The 20,033-nt window shown below is 53.9% G+C and overlaps 7 protein-coding genes and 1 non-coding gene across 8 annotated transcripts; 4 read left to right on the forward strand and 4 right to left on the reverse strand.

The window, feature by feature from the left end:
- Positions 1 to 1,492: 1,492 nt before the first annotated feature.
- LRP88_04800 (uncharacterized protein) lies at positions 1,493 to 3,412 on the reverse strand (the record flags this gene model as incomplete). The annotated part of the gene is made up of 1 exon (XM_083241367.1): positions 1,493 to 3,412. One exon carries the CDS (start codon positions 3,410 to 3,412, stop codon positions 1,493 to 1,495), a length of 1,920 nt encoding a protein of 639 aa, XP_083102515.1.
- Positions 3,413 to 3,817: 405 nt separating this feature from the next.
- On the forward strand, positions 3,818 to 4,459 carry LRP88_04801 (peroxiredoxin-like family protein; the record flags this gene model as incomplete). The annotated part of the gene is made up of 1 exon (XM_083241368.1): positions 3,818 to 4,459. The coding sequence occupies one exon, from the start codon at positions 3,818 to 3,820 to the stop codon at positions 4,457 to 4,459; it is 642 nt and encodes a 213-aa protein (XP_083102516.1).
- A 516-nt stretch (positions 4,460 to 4,975) lies between these two features.
- On the forward strand, positions 4,976 to 6,099 carry LRP88_04802 (cytochrome oxidase assembly protein SHY1; the record flags this gene model as incomplete). Its single annotated transcript, XM_083241369.1, has 4 exons — positions 4,976 to 5,207; positions 5,257 to 5,766; positions 5,830 to 5,935; positions 6,000 to 6,099. The coding sequence occupies 4 exons, from the start codon at positions 4,976 to 4,978 to the stop codon at positions 6,097 to 6,099; spliced, it is 948 nt and encodes a 315-aa protein (XP_083102517.1).
- A 214-nt stretch (positions 6,100 to 6,313) lies between these two features.
- LRP88_04803 (centromere kinetochore component CENP-T-domain-containing protein) lies at positions 6,314 to 7,861 on the reverse strand (the record flags this gene model as incomplete). The annotated part of the gene is made up of 2 exons (XM_083241370.1): positions 6,314 to 7,013; positions 7,071 to 7,861. The coding sequence occupies 2 exons, from the start codon at positions 7,859 to 7,861 to the stop codon at positions 6,314 to 6,316; spliced, it is 1,491 nt and encodes a 496-aa protein (XP_083102518.1).
- A 1,570-nt stretch (positions 7,862 to 9,431) lies between these two features.
- On the reverse strand, positions 9,432 to 9,504 carry LRP88_04804. The gene has a single exon. It is a non-coding gene; the product is annotated as a tRNA-Cys (tRNA).
- Positions 9,505 to 11,120: 1,616 nt separating this feature from the next.
- On the forward strand, positions 11,121 to 12,028 carry LRP88_04805 (P-loop containing nucleoside triphosphate hydrolase protein; the record flags this gene model as incomplete). The annotated part of the gene is made up of 6 exons (XM_083241371.1): positions 11,121 to 11,150; positions 11,208 to 11,240; positions 11,311 to 11,369; positions 11,435 to 11,615; positions 11,679 to 11,911; positions 11,962 to 12,028. 6 exons carry the CDS (start codon positions 11,121 to 11,123, stop codon positions 12,026 to 12,028), a joined length of 603 nt encoding a protein of 200 aa, XP_083102519.1.
- A 1,121-nt stretch (positions 12,029 to 13,149) lies between these two features.
- LRP88_04806 (RNA-binding protein) lies at positions 13,150 to 14,498 on the reverse strand (the record flags this gene model as incomplete). The annotated part of the gene is made up of 2 exons (XM_083241372.1): positions 13,150 to 13,351; positions 13,672 to 14,498. 2 exons carry the CDS (start codon positions 14,496 to 14,498, stop codon positions 13,150 to 13,152), a joined length of 1,029 nt encoding a protein of 342 aa, XP_083102520.1.
- Positions 14,499 to 17,642: 3,144 nt separating this feature from the next.
- Positions 17,643 to 19,826, forward strand: LRP88_04807 (uncharacterized protein; the record flags this gene model as incomplete). The annotated part of the gene is made up of 1 exon (XM_083241373.1): positions 17,643 to 19,826. One exon carries the CDS (start codon positions 17,643 to 17,645, stop codon positions 19,824 to 19,826), a length of 2,184 nt encoding a protein of 727 aa, XP_083102521.1.
- Between the last annotated feature and the right edge of the window lie 207 nt (positions 19,827 to 20,033).

Here is a 20,033-nt window from a genome sequence, read left to right on the forward strand (position 1 = left end):
TACCGATTTTATGAGCGCTGCCGACACCACACAACTCTTTTTGCAGGCAGCAAGTCACGCAGACTGAGAGTCAGGTGGCTTAATTGGGTGCGGAGGTTCTAGGGAATGGTTTCAACCTCGAGATGATTGACTAGCATCTCTTCTGTAGCATTGAACTCAGTCATTTTAACACAAGTTGCTCATCCACTGATCTCAGCGAATGTCTGTAGCTTCTTGGGCAACGTGATCTAACCTATGTGCCAAGTATAGTTTGTCTGGGGAATGGTATGCATACACAGGCTGCCCATTGCAGGAGCCAGTCTCTTGTCTAGGCGCTTCACTCATGGGTCAGAAACAGATGGCAACTGATGTCTGTTCCACGGCCGTAGCCTATATCTCCAGATTTTGGAGGCCTGTATTCGTCGAGAATGCGCAAGCCTTGCATGAAGGAGCAACTCCTGGTCCGAGAGACGGCGGCCATGGTCTTGGTGGTAGCAGTAGCAGTATCTAACGGCTTGGGCAAAGTGCAAGCCCAAACTGGTAGATGCTTGAACAAGATTTCATGCTGGGGCGATGACTCCGACTACAACTCTTGAGTGATAGGATGGTAAAAGGGGGTGCGGGGGCGACTTCAGGGGTTGGGAACCCATATTCCACAGAGATGGTGAGCCTGTGGAGAAATCACAGAAACTCTGAGTTTACGCGGACTCGCGTATTCATCGTCGAGGGACTGGTTATGCTGTGCTTGAATGGATAAACTCTAGGAAATGGACTCAAGGCCGGCGTTGGTACAGCCGGTCACTTCTTCTGACACGATCCGATATGTCTCTCATGGATAGAAATAGAGTGAATCCCCAATCTTCTCTCATTATTTCATTATTCTTCTCAATTTTTGATGTGTCGCGGTGGAGTGTGGTCAAAATCAAGACTTGGAGTTCACATAAGGGGCCATCACATTCTTGTGTAACCATGAGAGTTCAGAAACACAACTCACCAAGAACAGCACAACCAAGACCCTTCATACAATAAAAATGCATTTCCCATTCTCTATGACTATGCCTAAATCCATTATCTCTCCAACCAAACCAACCGGGTTGATTAGTCACCAACCCCTGAACGCCTCCCGGCGCTCTATCACTGCCAGACACCCGGCAAAGCCTCTACCCTTATATATCACTTCCCCGGATCCCATTTTCAACAGACAGACATCCGAATGGCGTAACGGTGACGACTTTTCAGCAGGTCCTGACGAAGAACGCACTTCGGGATGGCTGGTACACCGGGGACGGCGACGTGTGCTGACATAAGGTGGGCATGTCGGTGTATACGGGCCTGGGGTTCGAAGAAGGTTGTGCCATGAAGATGCCTGTCCCTTACGCGCTTCTTTTTTTTGGCTTATATAGTTTCTGTAATTTTTGCAATTTTCTATGACTGTGTTTTGGGCGAGTGGTGTTGTGGTAGTGGTTGATCGAAGATGAAGCTATTCGCAAAAGGAGGGGCAGCCAAAAATCAATCAAGACCCAACTTGCTCAAAGTTAAACACATCCTGCCACTCATACGTATAATCAAAATCCCATCCGGAACTCCAATTCTCCGTCAGCTCGCATGAGGGCTGGAGGTCGGTCGGAAGATGCATGTTGAAGACGTTGGTCTCGAACTCGATGACATTTTGGGGAAGAGCAGGTGCAGGCTTCTCGACCTGCGAGATGCGCATTCTTCCAAAGTAAGGTATAGTCACCTCAAAGTTCTCAGGTCCAAAGAAGGTCCCGTGTCGCGCCGCATGCAGATTCTCCAGTACCTCGGCAGCCTGAGTCGCTACCGCGCAGTCTAGCACAGAGGTCATATCTCTCATGCTTTTGGCCAGCTCCGTGATCAGTTTCCATAGCCTCTCCTCTTCTTCAGCCGAACGGGAGGAACTCTTGGATATCAAATCCGCAGCAAGAATGGCAGCTCCGCTGAAGGCCATAAAATCGACAAAGTCGCAGCTCATGGGCGCAGTTCCGAGGACTCGCATGTTCAGGTATGCTCGTACCATTCCTTCGGCAGACTCAAAGGCGGCGGTTCGGCTGTAGTCGTATCGCTTATCTTGGGCTGCCATGCGCACGTAAGGCAAATGCAGCAGCTTGTTGGTTGTATAGTAGAAGAGGATGATGGCACGACGTGTAAAGTCTATGCCATAGTACCCGGTTATATCAGCCTCGGTGGGTTCCCACCACTCGGTCGGAATCATCTCCTTGAGCTGGTCCATCTCCTCTATGATCCGAGCCGTGCTTGAATATGACGACTCGAGTTGGTGACAATTTCGATCGGTGATGTGGCCCGAAATTATGCCCACCTTTCGAAGGATCCTCCGCTCTAAGGCATCATTTTCGTCAACTCGGTCGAGGCGGATGAAGTGCTCTGGAACAGCATAAGGCAGCCCTAGGAATAAGGATAGATGTCGATCCTGTACCCAAAGAGCATTCCATATCTCCTTTTTCCGTCCGTTTGGGACGAACCCGTGCAGGCCGAGTATCATGGCGTTGTTCAAGGCGGTCCTAGTGCTCTTCCAAGCACTGCAGGGACGTCCCATGAAGATGAATAGCTCGTATTGAAGTGTGAGCGCCTCGATAAACTCCAGACTGCAGACGGGAGACGAGTGTGTTTGCAGCAGATCCTCCACCTCTTTAAGGTAGTAGTCAATGATCTTGGATGCCTTCCAAGGCAGACTCAAAGGTGTGTCCTTGTTGAAGTCTTTGGGCAGCTCCTGGAGGCAAAGGCTGAGCCAGACCAGAGCTCTTGCGACGACGCCTGGGTTTGGAGATATGACGGATTGCTGAATAAACCTCACGGCCATCGGCACAGAGCCTGGGAAACATCTTTCACCCGTGTCCGTAGGCGTGAATGCCAGGGGCCAGATGGCCCAGAATTGCTGCGTATACTCAAAAATGCTGACCAGTGTTGGGGCGCAGGGCAAGTAAACCATTGAAGAACGATTAGGAAAAGGGTCCTGTGGCCTGGGCCGCAACTCGGCTTCAAAGCTAGGCTGGGTAGGCAGAGTCTCTCTAAGATTCTTCATAAGCGGTGCGTTTTCGAGGACAACACTGGCATCCAAGTCTTGATCACTGGAGGTGCTCCTCGACGAGACCGACTCGCCAACAACATGGGTAAAGATGGCGCCGAGGGATGTATCTGGCGGTAGACCGAGTCTCTGGCATTCTCGTAGACGAAGGACCTCAACGGCGCCCTCATTCGATTGCACATAGTCGGGCGAGAGACTCGATGTGCTGGGCGAGTCGCTCGATGGTGCCTGCTGGGGCCTGCACGGCGCTTTGTGGGCTTTGCACTGTCGGCATCTGTCTGAGCCCTCGGGGAAGATGCATCGAACTTTTCGGCGTCTGCACTCGGTGCAGCTCTTGGTGCCTAGTCTCATCCGCTTGGGCTGTGACTGCATGATTCGTGTGTAAGACTGTGCTTCGGGGAAAGTTGCTTAGTGGTTGTTGGTTTGAGGATGCCTCAGCTCGGTCGAATTCGGTCGAGTCGGCCGAATCCTTACCTTCCTTCCCACCCCTGTGGACCCGAGCCGCATTAAGTAGCACAACACCAACAATCAAGCAGGCGCAAGTGGATTAATCAGTTCGGACAAACTGAGACCACTTCATTTCGAGATTTATAATTGAGGATTGATAATCACGTTGCAGTTTGTGTTGAGAGGCAGGGAATCGAGTATATAGTTGGTAGTGAAGACGTGGTGTTGAGTCGAATCCAGCATCAGATCAACAACACTCAACACAATAACAACTTTACCACTCTCAAAACATCTTTCAAACCTCCAATCTTCATTAAACAATCCTACAAAATGTCTTCCCAGTCCGAGCAGCTTACCGCCATCGCCCAGTCCTTCAAGGGCGTGCCCGGCTCTGAGCCCATCACTGCCGCCATCGAGGACTTTGTTCAGTTCTTCAAGCCCCAGAACGCTGTCCAAGTTGGTGACAAGTTCCCCTCGTTCCGCCTGAGTGATGCCACCGGCAAGGAGGTGTCGAGCGACGATTTGCTCGCCAATGGCCCTCTTCTCATCACCTTCTACCGCGGCGAGTGGTGCCCCTACTGCAACATCGCCCTCCAGCATCTGCAGCGTCACCTTGACGAGTACAAGGCCCGGGGTGTTACTCTTGTCGCTCTGACTCCCGAGCTGCCCGACTACAGCTTGACCACGGCCGAGAAGAACGAGATCAAGTTCCCCGTCCTTACGGACCGCAACAACGAAGTCGCCAAGAAACTCGGCATTGTCTTTGACCAAAGCTCTGCCAAGGACCTCTTCAAGCAGGTCGGCGTCGACCTCACCAAGCGCAATGGCCTCGACAACTTTGAGGTGCCCATCCCTGCCACTCTGCTCGTCGACGATTCTGGTATCGTCCGCAACGTCTACATCGATCCCGACTACCGAAACAGAATGGAACCCAAGGTTGCTCTGGAGTGGATCGACGCTCTTAAGAACTAGGCGTCTTTGTAAGAACGGCCATGCCCTTCTTGGTAGCCGTTGAATTTGCATAGATTTAAACAGCCCGGGCTTTGGGACCCTAGGGGGGCTCAATGACAATGATATAGACCCCAAATAGGACAAGTACATTGATTATCATACACAAATAGACTGAACTTCTTACCATCACCGTGCCTTGTCCCCAGTAGTACACTCCAAGTTCTCACAAGTAGGCCCAACTTACACTGTCACTTTCTATGAGCAATTCATCTCTGATCGCTCACATTACCTTTCTCATGGCCATGGTTGAACTCGCCCATATCAACTCAACTAAACTTAAAATAATCACCCTCTAAAAGAAGAAATGGTCGGCTTGTTTTCGCAGCCTCATTTATGTAAACCCAGGTCGCCGACTCTATGGCTCCGTAAAGTGGGTCTTCCCGTCCGGTCCGAGAACGACATCATCACCACCAAGACCATCCCACCATCTCCCTCTACCACGACAATCCCCCAACCTCCAATGCGTCATCTACCACAATGAACGCGCCCCGGAATCTGCTATTGCGCAGCCTGCGCGCTTCAAGGCCCATCCCTCGGTGTCCGAGATTGGCCTCCGCCCCGCCGAAAAGACCCTTCACATCATCCACCTTTCGTCGCAATACCAGGAAACAGCCCGACGCCGATGACCCGGAGTTTGTGTCGATTCTCGATGGACCGCCGCAAATTGTCCGCGCTGGAAAGCGTCATGGTCCTGGCCTCATCATCCTCGGTGCGTCAATCCACGTCTGCATACGAGCGGAGAGCTAACCTCTGCGCAGCCATCATCCCCATCACGGCCTTCATTCTCGGCTCATGGCAGGTCCAGCGTCTAGGCTGGAAGACGGAGCTCATCGCAAAGTTCGAAGACCGCCTCGTCCGAGATCCCCTCCCCCTCCCTCCCACCATCGATCCCTCGGCCGTCCACGAGTTCGACTACCGCCGAGTCACAGCTACAGGCCACTTCCGACACGACCAGGAGATGCTCATCGGACCGCGCATGCGAGATGGTACTGACGGATACATGGTCATTACACCGCTAGAGCGCGAGGACGCCACGACTATTCTTATAAACCGTGGCTGGATCGACAAGAAGCACAGAGATCAGAGGACGAGGCCGGATGGGTTGCCCAAGGGTGAGGTCACCGTGGAGGGGTTGCTCAGAGAACCATGGAAGAAGAACATGTTTACGCCTGACAATCAGCCCGAGAGGGGCTTGTTTTATTTCCCTGATGTCAAGCAGATGGCCGAGTTGACGGGAAGCCAGCCCGTCTGGGTTGAGGCCACTATGGGTATGTATAACCTCTGCTTCATCCTTGCCATCTCGTACAGTTCATCCTTGCTAACAACGGTAGAACCCGAGTTCATGCAGATGGTCGACTATGAGGCTCGCGGCATTCCCTATGGTCGAGCTGCAGAGGTCAACCTGCGGAATAATCACGCCCAGTACATCTTCACATGGTATGTCACCCCCTTCTCTCATCCCCACACCAGTCCTCTCGGGTTTCTAATACCTCGACTTCAGGTACGGTCTCTGTGCCGCAACCTCCATCATGCTGTGGATGGTCGTCAAGAAGCCCTCAAACGAGATTGTTCGTCGGGTAGCCCGCTCAAAGGGCCTGTAAAATGTAAATCTCACTCATCCATACCCATGTAAGACTCATGTATACTCCGCCACCTCTCCCTCGCCGTCTTCCTCCCGCGGACGTTTGGCACGTCGCTGTTTGGCGGGTTGCGGAACAGGCATTCTCAGCTCTTGCATCAGTTCTCTCGGGAGGTGCCTCTGCGCGAGAGAAAACATGGAGGAACGCGGCCCTATCTGGCGTTGCCTGTACCATATTAGAATTTCTGGCTAGAACAAAAAAGGAGCTGATACCCAAGTGAATCATCAACGTACCTTTTCATGAGCGTAAAAACGTCGCTCTCCTCGATGGTCTTGCGCTTCGCGTGGTCTGCGTAGGCGCCCAGATCATCACCCAGTTGCTCAAAGAACCATTCAGATGCTTGGATGAGAGCGTCCAGCGTCTCTGCAGAGAGACGCTGGTTGCTTAGACCCGATGACTGGAGAGCTGTCTGGGCCACCCTCTTGACAAACGCAGGGGGCAGTGATGGATACTCAATGCCATGCTGTGATATCCGCTTCTGCTTCTTTCTCGCCTTCAAACCACGCGGAAGTCTGTCCTCGGCTTGTGCTCGGTGTACTGTAGCAGTTACCGTGGGCTCTACTATAGGCTCTGGTCCCTCATCCAGTGAGCTGTGGTCGTCAACACCGCCAGCATCGTAGTCCCATCCACCCATGTCGAAGCCTCCCCCTACATCCGAGTCAGAGTCACCAAGCACCACATCGGCTTGACGTTCCTGAGCATCTTCACCCATGGCCTCGGCAACAGAATGATCGACGATAGGTGATGTCTGCGGGACATCGACAGCTGGGTCAGACAGCATAAATGTTGTCTGCTCTCCTACACCGGGAGGGATCTCAAAGTTGAAATCGCTCTCTCGGCCAACAGTCATCCGCCGCGACTGATCAGCTTCGAATCTGTGCTCGTCGTTAGGATACGCCAGTTCGCAAAACGCAGGCCAACACTCGACTTACTGGTCTAGAGAAAGGTCATCAGCGCCCGCTCTTGCTTGCAGGTCCTCCAGCAGGCCTGGGAAGAAATCCGACTGTTGACCAATATCCTCCGTGCCTTCTTCCTCGTTAAAATAGTCGCTCATGCGCATGCTTCCAAAGCTTCCACGGGATAGCCTTGATGCCGCCTGCTCGCTGATAGCTCGTCGCGGCATCTCGATCGACTGCATCGTAAAGTTGTCTTCCTCGAGTTGCGACAACCGTGGAGGCCGCAGATCGGAGCTTGTACTAGAAGCATCCTCATCATCAAACGGCAAAGATAGCCGTGGTCTGTCAATCGGTAGGTCGTCTTCATCGTCATCTTCGTAAATGTTGCTTTCTTCTTGCTGCACAGGCGATATGCTCGACTTGTCATCCGGTGACGAAGACGAGGACGTCTGAATGGGCTTGCTTGTTGGCGCCAGGACTCGGCCGAGGGTCCGCAGAATGTCCAGGGGCGTCTCACGCTGCTGCATCAAACTGCGCCGTCGGTTCTTTCCAGGCGTGAATATGGCTGTTCGGCGCTGGTCGAGCGCTCGACGAGCGGCTTTGGCATGGGGAGTTGGCGCATTGGATCGGCCAATAGAACCGGGAGTGCCACGGCGGATAGAGGCTCGGAGGTCGCGGGCTCCGGTACGATCGAGAGGGGTGTGTATCGAAGCGCGGCCCGAGTGCGGTTCGGCGCTGAAGGCGCGGCGGTTTGGAGTTCGTGAGGGAGTTCGGGACGGGGTTTGTGAGGCAGCCTTGATAGGCGACCCGATGGGGCTTGAGTCCATGACGTTTTGTTTAGAGGTTGCGCATCGATAGTCGAGGGTGAAATGGCGGCGCAGATGGCAGGTTGACGGGTATCAAGTATAATTTTTCGTCCGCTGGTGTTCGGCCAATTGATGCCTTCACGGGCTCGTGTCAACCTCTCCCTCCTTCGCTATTGTTGATGTTGTTGATCCATGTCGATGATGGATGTTAGTAAAGGTGGGACGCGACAAGCTCCGACCACACGCGACGAGGGGGGGTCCATGTCCGCGCACGGACCCATCTACCCTATCATGACCTGCAACACCAACTTACAGCTGAAGTTGCAACATGACAGGCAATTATTACGAGATGAACCACGAGGTTCTACTCGGGATGGGGTCATTTGAATTGCCGGTAACATGTTCAGCTTGTGAAATCAGTTTTCTTTGCTGCCGGCTGCCTGAAGTTCCGACGTTTCATGTTTCAAGGAGTAGGGATACGATATGCCGAGCGTTGTGGAACTCATAGGAGCTTCAATATAGTCAAACGCAACCCAACACAGCCTCACTCACGATAGCTGGTTATGAACTGGATCGAGTCAATGGGTCATATATCCCTACTCAGGTATGTGGGGATTAGGACGGTGCGTCACATGGCTTTCTGAGGGATGCTTTAGAGTACAGTATTGTTATACCATAACTTTCTAGCTTAGAGATACAAAACTACCTCTAGCATACAACTAGGTAGGAGCACATCCGTGAAGGTCAGAAGAATACCGATAAAGTGACGAGTTCATAAGATAATTTCCCGAAAGACTAGATTTAGACTTCAGTGCAGAACATAGGCCTGAGTGCCCCGTCGCCCGAATAGGTAGGTTGCAATATTCACTGACTCGAGTCAGTCGAGATGTACAATCAACCCCTTGAAGTCAACCCAAGCAACCCCCAGGCGCCCACGACAAGACTAGCAGAAAACCTGAACAGGGCGCTGCCCGGAACGCCCTCCTTCCAGCACAGGTATCCATCTGCAACACCGGCCCAGAAAAGAAGGGCCATCAATGTATCTAGTGACTTGAAGTCACCTCGTAGATAAAAGATCCACATGGAAACACCCATTATGGACACCCGGGATCCGTATACGGCGAAACACGTATGGGCTGGTTGAGACCTGGCTATGCCCTCTGGCAACCCGAACTCGCGAATGGCACGGGCCGGGTTGAAGAAGGGGAGAAGGCCGCCAAGGGTAAACGCACTGGCGATGAAGAGGGGTGGGATATGCCACGGCGAGAAAGAAGAGAATGTGCCCGAAGCCATGCTGTTTGAAAAGATGAAGTGCAAGGCTTACACGGCAGTTAGTGACCGATATAGTGGAGATCTGGGTTGCGGATCTGAATTGCAGGGACTGAGAGCAATGGCAACTTGTCGCCAATTCGGACCACTCACTTGATATTGATTCACAACAGGTGACACCAAAAAGCAGTCGTTAATTCTGGATAAGCTAGGTGCTGTAACTTGTTGGAATCTTACAAGTGAGGGGAATGAATGAGACGCTCAACTGGAGAGCAAGACGTAAGCCGGCAAAATAGTAAGCAAGGGCAAAAATCAAGGTATGAGGACCGAGCGTGGATCGAACACGCGACCTAGGGATCTGCAATCCCTCGCTCGTACCACTGAGCTATCGATCCTTGTCATTGGATGGGAGTCGGATTCCAGCTTTTGGTATATATTCGCGACACTTTTCTGCATTGCAAGTAGTGCATTGAAGTTAAATCAAAACGTCCAGATAAGCGCCAGGAATGAGTTGGATGGCATCCATTTGGGAACAACAGTGGTGATTCGTTTCGAGATTGAACCTTCAACCCCTGAATTACCCTCCATGCGGGTGAAATGTAGGTAGGCAGTGACATTTCCTACTATTCCCAGCCTCTCTTGGCCAAAGCACGTCCTGCCTGTCCTGACGTCTTCCACCTGCACCTGAGGTACGCAAACTAAGGAATTCTTGTGTCATCCCCATTGTTGGACCTGGTCGTCCTTGTGCGCCATCCCCGTCAATGTGCATCATAATGGCTTAAAATAAATGTATTCAACGATTGCAGCCGTCCAACTGCTTCTGCGCTTCCCCCGCCACCGATCCACAATCCCCCGACCACCTTTTGGGCCAAGAAACGGGTGGACAAGATGGAGAGGGCGGCGGTTGGTGTTGTTTCTTAGCCTGAGGGTACTCACACCACACCGACGCAAGGTACCTACATGCGACGTCCGCGCACAGAAGATCGCCCGCCTCCACCATTTTCCTTCCATTCACAACAGCCACGAGTTGTCCATCCCACCAGCTCCTGCGAATACCCGTTACTGTGCCTTTTTGGGATTCTTATTGCTGCTTCTCCCTACATTGAAGCGTCGCTGCAGCATTTCGTGTCCCGTCCTCCTTCTCATCCTGCTCTTGTCCTCTATCACCTCATCTCGGCGCGCTCCGAAGCCATCCCCAGCCACAGCTGGCCATCGACAAGAAGCGTTATCAGAGACACAAACCGCAAAGCAAAGGCAGGTTCCCTCTCCTCCATCAATCATTCCGCGTACCTTGGTTGGCCGTAGGGGACCCCCTGTATCACCCCCCACTCCCAAGGCGCCTAGAGCTGTCCAGCAGAGCTCCTCTAGAGGCCGTGATTGTCCAGAAGCTCCGACACTCTGAGCGGCACAGGAGCACCACCGAAAGGCCCCCTTGCCCCCCAGCCAGCCCAGCGGGCTGTTGGCAAGGCTAGGACTGTCTCTAGCAGGGGACCTTAGTAGGCTAAGGTGGCACCGGCGGTGGCTACTGGCTATCCTGGGCGCCTCTCTCGTGGTCCTCTCTGGCTGGCGTTGTCCGGGCGGGCGGTCGACTCTCCTTGTCTGTCTCTGTTCTGCTCTGGTCTGCTCTCTCTGTGGTGGATCGCTCCCATCATTGAACCTCCTCCTGTGGCCTCACCTTTCTGCGGCACAAAACGCGTGAACTACACCTCGGTTTCGTGTCAAGTTTGCTCGCTTTGACCTTTCCTCTTTGATTTTATGCATCCTTGAAACTTTTGTCGAGCGATTCGAGTCCCACCGTCGCTTACCTATCTCATCGCCAGCTTCACCGTCGCACTCCGAGCCCCCGTCCTCGCTTCGTCATTGTCGTTCCCCTCTCCTCGGGTTCTACATCTAGACGACTCCATCACAACCTCATTGTCCGCCATCCCGCATCTCGACCTGCGCCCCGGCAAATCACGAGTGACTTTTACGGCCGAACCTCTTCCGATCCCTTCTACAACCCATCGCAACAATGGCTCAGCCCGGCGTGCAATCGTTGAAGGTTTGTCGGTCGCTGGTTGTCTGACGCAATACCTTGGGTGGCTGACCGCTGATGCAGTGTGTTGTGACTGGTGATGGTGCAGTTGGCAAGGTTCGTCTCGACATCAAAGCATCGCCGTCTGGTGCAGTAGCTGCAAGCTCTTTACTGACTCTCCATCAAGACTTGTCTGCTCATCTCATACACCACGAATGCCTTCCCTGGCGAATACATCCCCACCGTGTTGGTTCCCGCTTTTCCCGCCGATAACATCCTGAACATCATTGCTGATGCAACCTGTGACGCAGCTTCGATAACTACTCGGCGAGTGTGATGGTGGATGGCAAGCCCATTAGCCTGGGCCTCTGGGATACCGCTGGTCAGGAAGATTACGACCGACTGCGACCTCTGTCCTACCCCCAGACCGACGTTTTCCTCATCTGCTTCTCCATCGTCAGCCCCCCCTCTTTTGACAACGTCAAGGCCAAGGTACGATGAAACGACCATCGACGCAGCGAACAAGAACCCGAGTCCCGTTGACACAAGCTCTAGTGGCACCCCGAGATCGACCATCATGCGCCCAATATCCCCATCATCCTGGTCGGAACCAAGCTCGATCTTCGAGAAGACGCCGCTACGCTCGAGTCTCTCCGCCAAAAGCGTATGGAGCCCGTGTCGTACGAACAGGCGCTGGCTTGCGCCAAGGAAATCAAGGCATACAAGTACCTTGAGTGCTCCGCTCTGACTCAAAGGAACCTTAAGAGCGTTTTCGACGAGGCTATTCGGTAGGTTTTCTTCCGAACTTGTGTGTCTGAATCGTCTAACACGGCTCCAGGGCTGTCCTTAACCCTCGGACTCAGACTAGCAAGGCCCCCAAAAATAAGAAGTGCTCGATCCTGTAGATATCCAACCTTGCACCGCGCGCGGGTAGCCCACGCGCTTGTTTGATTTTCTCAACCAAGGCGTCTCGACGACGCAAAATGACATGACGGCTCTGGACAAATGATCGACGATTTGGCGATACAAAGACGGCGGCTCTAACGGAATATCCTGGGGGAGTTTCTACTCTAAACAATCCCTCAACCTCTCTCACACACACAACTAAACAGCTACAACTGCATATCATGATGGTATATGCGAGGCGGTTCTTGAATGACTTTTGGTCCTTTCTATCTGCGGTTCAATTTTTATCTCCACATTTTTTCTGTTTGCTCATATCTCTCACCTGTTTCCTCCTCGCGGAGGAGTTTATACCGATGTTGCAAGTAATTCAAGAACCGGGTTGCATTTTTGGAGCATTCTATTCTGCATGACTACTGCACCGTGACGCTATGATGGAGAGAAAGACGAGCGAGATGGCTCGTTCTATGGACTTTGTTTGTGACTGCTTGTGTTGATTGTGGACGGTTGAATCTACGAGTTTAAACATTGCCTTGTTCCCCATGATCATTTCAGTATGCGTTCAAGTTAGCCATCATGGCTTAGAATGGACTGGCACCGGAATCTCCGTTCTACAAATGATGATGTCTTCATTTTCATTGGCCTCGGATGCAAGTGGCTGATCCTCAACTCTGGTGTAAGTTGGCGGCGTGGACTATGGCTGTTGGATGAGAAGTCTAAGGGAGGCGAGTTTCTTACTCTTCATCATGAGTTCAAGTCACGGAGAGACGGGCTTGCGATTCGTCTAGAAAGTCGCGATTGATTGGTGTATAAGATTGGCAGAAACTCGTCTAGCTTGGTTGCCAGTAAGAGATCCTACATACATGAACTCCATGGCAATGGAGAGAGTTGCATCACGAGTCATCACTCATGGTCCTGGGCTACAGCCTTGCGAGGTCATGATCCAATTCCTTGGGGTATCTCTCTATCTTGTACAAGTAAATGCATACCAACTTTTGTGTATCCGGCCAAGACTTGATTCATTAGACTGCTTCAAGGACAACATTGCGCTTCCTCCTCATAATAGCTATGCGCCAGGCTCAAAATGACGACGCAGCCGGCGACGATCTCTGGCATTCAGGTCCTACCAAGCATTACCGGGGACGCGACCACGACGGCTAGGGTGGATGGCGTCTTCCATGTGCTGCTCCTGGTCGGTGTTGGCTCTGGCCTCCTCCTTGGCGTTCTTCTCGCGCTGGATTCGCTTGGTGCGGTTCTCGTCGAGCTTGCGGTTCTTCTCCTGGATCTTTTCCTGGCGGCGCTTTGTCTTGCCGCCTCCGCCGGCACTGTTACACAAAGGGGTCAGCATCATGTATCCAAGAGTGAGTTGCGAGTGTCGCGATTTGTCAATGGCTCTCTCCTGCGGGCGGGTTTTGCTGTTCATGCATATGGCCACTCAAGAAGAGATACACGGGCCGCATCGGTCAGGTGGTGATGAGCGTGGCTCAACGGGATGTGACCAGCAAGCCATGGAGGCGGATTGGGAGTGTTACACAAGGCACACTCAGAGAAGCAAACCGCAGGAAATGTGATGCATCAAGAGAGGGGGAATGGAGGGGGTGTATGAGTGAGACACTTGAGAAAGAAAGAGGGTTGAAAAACTCACGTCAACTCGACATTTATGCGACGCGCGGGAGAGACACCATCCTCGAACATGGAGTGGTGGAACTTGTCGAGGCAGGTTCGCATATGCCAGACTTTGGCGAACTCGACAAAGGCGAAGCCGCGGCACGGCTTGGAGTCGGCCGGGTCGCTCATGCAGCGGACGTGGATGGGGGAGAGCGAGGCAAAGTGGGCTTGGATGGTCTCGGCGGTGGCGGTGAAGGGGAGGTTGCCGACGAAGACGATGTGGCGGTCGGCTTTGGAATCGGCGTCGGCAGCGGCCGTGTCCGCGTCGGCGCCGTTGGGTACGGCCTCGTCGTTGTTGTCGTTGTTGTCGTTGTTGGCGGTGGTTGAGGAGGACTTCTTATCCTTCTTGCTCTTCTTCTTCTTCTTGCTGCTGGACTCATCGTTGGCTTCAGCGTCGGCGGTGGGCTCCTCCTCTTGTTGTGATTCCTTGTCCTTGTTCTTCTTATCCTTCTTCTTCTTCTTCTTCTTCTTTGCGGCCTTGTCCGAGTCTGCGGCGTCTGCAGTCGCAGAAGCGGGCTTGACATCGGCATCAGCCATTGGAGAATCCTCAGCAGGCTCGTCCACCACCTCCTCGTCGTCGTCCTGCTCGGGGAGGTCCTGGAGGTCCTTGCGCTTGTCCTTGCGCTCCTTGCGCGACTCCTTCTTGTGCTTCTTGTCCTTTTTCTCCTTCTTGGCCTTCTTCTTCACGTCGGCGGTGGTGGCATCGTCGTCGCGCTTGCGCTTCTTGGGGGGAGCTTCGACGTCGACGGGAGTGACGTGCTTGTCCTCAGCCTCAGCGGCCTCTCTTGCGCGCTTGCTCTTCATGATTGCGCCGGTCGTGATCGGATTGGGAGTGAGGTTGATAGAGATTGTAGCGTGATCTACTACTTTTGCGCAAGGCGGCAGGGAAAAAAAAATTATGCAGGATCTGCTTTTTTGCCAAGTCAGCACAAGCCTCTTTTTTTTTTCTGCTTCCTTGTCCGACGTCGCAAGACAGGGTGGCTTTGGAACAAGACACAATCAAAGGTTCGACTTACAGACAATCACAGGCAGGTCAATTTGTGACGCCGGTTGGCAGGCTGCAGGATACTGCAAGACACGGCTTGGAGATGGATGGGCCCGACGAGGTTTTCCGGTCTGCACGAGGCAAGGAAATGTTCCGTCCTGACTAACTAGTTAGCCAGCGGGCCAGTCAGCCCGGGCTAGAGAGTGCGTGTGTGACTTGGTGCTGCTACTACAGCTGCACGCGCGCTGTGGTTGGGGCGACGTGGGATTGGAGATTTGAGGAGGATCGATCTGCGAGTGCCAAAACGTGCAGGAAAAGTGAGAGGTGAGTGGGATTGCTTGCTCACAAGGGAGCTAAGGAAGCGGGAGATGCCGAGACGGACGACCTACGGAGGATTTGGGATTTCCTGGGACACTACACTACCACGGGACGGGAGTCTAGATAAAAATAACATGTTGACGTAGGTTACAGTACAAGACATGCGACCAAATATGAAACTGTATTGTTTCTGCTGTTTCTTCATCAGTTATCATTAGTTGTAAAATGCCAACTGTCAACGTCCACCCATCATGGCGTCCAATTTTTTCTTCTACCCATGGCATGGCACCCGTTGCTTTCTTTTTCCCATTTCCATTCCCCCTTCAGCTTTGTCAAAAACTTTCCTTTTTCCTTATTTCCTCCTTCGCCGCCGTCTCACACGTATCTCACTAATCTAATCTGCATCATGCACGTACATACATGTTGTCGTACAGTGCTAGTTAGTCTACCGACTAGGCTAGGGTTCTGGGCGGTAAATCAATCCCCCATGCCATCCATATCCTTGCCATCCATGCTCTGTCCCAAAGCAAAGCTCCGTAGCGGGGCCGTCTATCGTCGACGGCCGTTGTCACTGGCCCCTCACGACCGACTCAAGACCCTGGGCCGCGACCCTACGACATCGACACCCTAGTCAGTCCCGGCGCAGTGTCGAGGACATCTCTCCTCCTGCGTCCCAGAAGATGCGGTGGACGTTGATCGGCTGGCTGTCCTCCCTTCTTCAGCCGCTGTGCAACCCCGGAGCTGTCGGCTGTCAAGACGGCACTGCATTTCGAAACCTTGCTGCTTACTTGTCAGTGGTTGACTTGGGGGGTTCCATGTGACAACCATTAAATTTTTTTCTTCACTCTCGTCAACCCCAGTCCATCCATCCATCCATCCATCCATTCTTGGGGATTTCCAGCTGTCAGCGCCGCTACCAAAGCATGGCTACCTGACGTAGGCAAGGTGACGCCCATACGCAGCCAGAGTCAAGTGCCAACTGCAGCTTAGAGGCACACTGTATTATTGGGGACTAGGAGTTGGTGCACATTGACGCAGCTGAAGGGTCGAGGGTCTATGGTTGGCGCCCATCCCAACTTAGGTTGTTCGGGGCCATCCTCTTATATCCAAGGGATACGATCCTGAATACAAAACCACGATTCCATGGCCGATGGATACGGTCAGCTGGGATACCAACTATTGAACTCAATCACCACTCGGGCGAGTCATTCAGCTTACCCGGAGCAAAAAGGAAGGAAAGCGAGATGAAAGAGACGGACAGAGGCAAGAAAAAAAAAAAAGAAGGTGAACCCCCTGGGCTGTTCAACGGCCGGCCTCTTTGCCTCGTGGTCGGCCGTCCTAGTCGGTTGAGGTGAGAAAAGCAAAAAAGCTCTGTGCTCCTTGAGCCAAGGTGAGCGGACAACAGTGCGAATATCTCGAGTTTTAGACGGTAGACGGTCTGGTACCTTCCTGCGCCGCAACTGACAGCCGTGGAGTGCGTGTGGAGGGGGAAAAAGGAAAGGAAGGCACCACCCCTGTCGCTATGTCCCTTGTCCCTGCCCCATGCTCAATGCCCCATCATCCATACCGCAGCCTTCAAACCCATCTCATCCCCGTCTACATCATCCATCTTTCATCATCCATTGACTTGACTCGGGGGGCCTCTATCCATATCCACTCGAATTGAATGAATCTCTCTTTCCTTTCTCCTCCTGCTGCCGTCTCCGCCATCTCCGCTTCTCTCCGTCCCGGGTCCGCTTGGCTCTCTTTTTTTACGCCTCCCTACGCTACAGTCCTTGTCCTGTACCACCCCTTGTTTTCCCCTCCGTCCCTCCGGCCCCCGTCTGTTTAGTTGCTGCAGCCAGCAACACTGCAAAAGTTGCTTTTCTCTATGCCATCTGGCTCTATTCACTCACTCTACAGTATCCGTATGGCAGCCCGGCCCAGGCTCAGGTGCAGGCTCGCACACCAACCCGACCCAGTGGCCGACCAGGGGCATGCGCGACATGCAAGCTCCCGTCCATGTCTTGTTTCTGACTCTCCTAGTGTCCTCCTCTTTGCCTCCCTCTCCGTTTATGTGCTCCGCCACTCAACCCCCAGCTCAGCCAGCCAGTTCAGCCGGCCAGAGCAGAAGCCCAACCAGCGTTGCCGGCATCATTCATGGCCAAGGTCATTGCCATGGCATGGACGTAGTAGTCGCGGCAAGCAAGCAAGCAGGCAAGCAAGCATCAAGCACCAGCTGGCAAGCAGTACAGCACGCGAGATGAGGCCCGCCGCGCACCAATAGTCCAGCCATACCCGCTCCAACCCGAGTCTATGCAGCGCTTTTCTCTGCATCACTCAAAGTCTGCATCTTGCTTGCTTCTTATATACTCAACGGGTTCCCGGGGGTGGGTGGCCACCCGGAATCTTCAGCCTTTTCTCTGCTACGCTCTCCCCTGTCTGTCCGTCCCTTCGTCTCCATATTCCTCTCTCTCATATCTACCATAAACCTCTCTCACACACCTCTTTTTCTTTCTCTTCTCTTTCTATTCCATCTTCTCCTTTTCCCCCGACCTCCACGTCAACCTGCCAACTTTTTGTCCTCCGTGTGACAACCAGGCTGTCTGCGCCCTCCACCCTGGCCAACCACTTAGAAGAGCCTCGATTTTTCTCTTCCTCCCACAATGCAGTTGACGTGGGACCTGGGAATGGACCATGTCCGGTCCTGGGTCCTCAGCGGCGATTATGAGCTGGACGACTCTTTCGACCGCCCCTTTGCCTGGAGTTCTACCATCGTCACTGGTCTCTCTGAGGCTGCCATTGTGCCTCAGCCTGATGATGCCAGTGCTCGTTCAGACGCTGGCGCAGACACCGAGACCTCTCTCGCTTCAGAGTTGACTCCAGCTTCCAGTGCCCAGGCTTCGTCTCCCTCTCTCTTTAAACCCGCCCCGGCCTTGAAGGACCAGCAATTCCTCTCTGTGGCGGACCATATCGACGACCCTTTGATCCCGAAGCAGAAGGACATTCGCCGCATCTTCAACAATGGCCGTCAGACTTGGCAACACTTTCTCAGCCAGGCCCTGGCCCTACCAAGAGGCTTCTTCCCCCCCGGCCTAGACCCGTCCATCATGCTCCAGGATATGCCGCCGCTCCCCAACACGGTCCCGTCAAAGGGCGTCCTGGCCGGAGCCCCCACCTGGCTCGTCCCGGAGCCCGAGCCCTGTCAACCGCCGCCCGCCCAACCGTCCGCTCGGGACCGCCCACCACACCTCGACCTCAACAAGGTTACCGGCACCACAAAGTATTTCCGCCTTTCCTACCCCGAACCCATCGACTGCCTCATCTCTTCGGATCCGAGCGCCTCCCACTATGGCAATCCCTCTGGCAGCGCAGACGCATCCAACGCCCCGCAAGGCCTTGCCATCTTGACCATGTGCTGGTCCTACATCTTCTCCACCCGGCTACTGCAACTCCAGAAGAGAAGGGCCCACTTCACCGACTCCTGCCTCCGCCCAATCCCGATCAATGCGGTTGGAGACCTCGCGCAGAGCGAGATCCTGGTCCAGCTCCCCGGCGAGGCCTCCTCGCGTCTAGTCCACTGGCTCTCTGCCATTCTGGCGCCAAAGCCGGGCTGGGCTCCTGATGACGAAGGAGGTGCATGCTCACCTTGGGATGCGCGATGCACGGGAGATGTGCGGTTCGTCATTGCTACCGAACAGCAGGCCACGATTGACCCCGATGCTGAGCCTCCGAGCCCATCGGAGGCTACCGAGCTGCTCATTGAGTTTTGCAATTTGTTCGGCATCGGCCATGAACCCTGCCGATCCAGAGATCCTAGCCCCCTGTCGCCCATCAAAGCTGCCTTCCTTGCAACCCTCGCGATTCCCTTCTATCGCATGGCGAAGCTGCAGCCACATCTTCCTAGACCGTCTCTGAAGCTGCGCAAGACGACGGGGCTAGATGAGGGCCAGAAGACGGACATCCGGCGGTATGCTGGGGAAGCCCACTACTACATGACGCTGAGCATGCACCCTTACGCTCTGGGCCCAGTCCTCTGGAGCATCTTTTGGCAGCCCGACATCCAATGTAACCTTGTCAGCCCGTGGCTGGCTGCCATCTCCAGCGTCATCCGCCCCGCCTTCAACTACTGCGACTTTGAGATGCTGGTAAAGATCTTTGCGCTCCGCCGACCCCGCGTCGCGCTTTGGTGGCACGGTCTCTTCCTGCTTGGCAACCCCAAGATCCTTGACTTTATCCACAACTACCTCACAACCCTCGACGAGGGCTGCTTCTACGACACCCTGTCTCGCCCCGACATCGTCACCGCCGCTTGGACAGGGGCTCCCCAGTCATATCAGGATGACCTCTCCTCCACCGCCTACCATCATCTCAACGATGCCGTTCCCCGCGCTGCTCTCTTGCAGCACCGCCACACGCTGACCCTCCGCGACCCATGGCCTCTCTTCTACGGATGGCGGCCGTTCGGATCCGTTCCGAAGGACACTATCGAGCCGGATCTCTACCCTTGGCTGGAGCATGGCCATACCCGTGAGTATAACCACTGGACCTGGTGGTCCAAGGATGATGCTTCCGTTGAGCCATCTGTGCATGCCGGCTACCGCAAGGAGACTGGGCGTTTCGACCCGGCCGTTCCCGACAACCTCGAACTTCTTCCCGCCCGCGACTCCTCGGCCCCTCTTCCTCCTGCTGCCGTCCTGCCCATTGCCTTTGAGCCCTCGCGACGAGCCACTCTGCAGATGATCAACCACTCGCTTGGCAACATTGTTGGCGAGCGCAGCGTCAGCACTGCTGTAATTCCTGATCTGAAGCAGTCTCACCCCTGGCTCAAGGACTGGACGCCTGTCTAAACATATATTCCCGCATGATACCTCATCTGTTTTCAGCATTCTTATTCTATCACCCTTGCATCCTTATCCCCCACCTTTTGATGAACTATGACGGATACGAGAAAACGACGTTCGTGGCAGATGGGACTGCTTCTTTCAAGTCTGGGGACAAGGGAGGGCTTTTTGGCCCCGAAATATAGTGGAGGAGGCGCGTCTTGGATCACTAAA

The sequence above is a fragment of the Fusarium phalaenopsidis genome, assembly GCF_050370095.1.
Source record: "Fusarium phalaenopsidis strain FUZ10S chromosome Unknown contig_32292, whole genome shotgun sequence".
NCBI lineage: Eukaryota > Fungi > Ascomycota > Sordariomycetes > Hypocreales > Nectriaceae > Fusarium > Fusarium phalaenopsidis.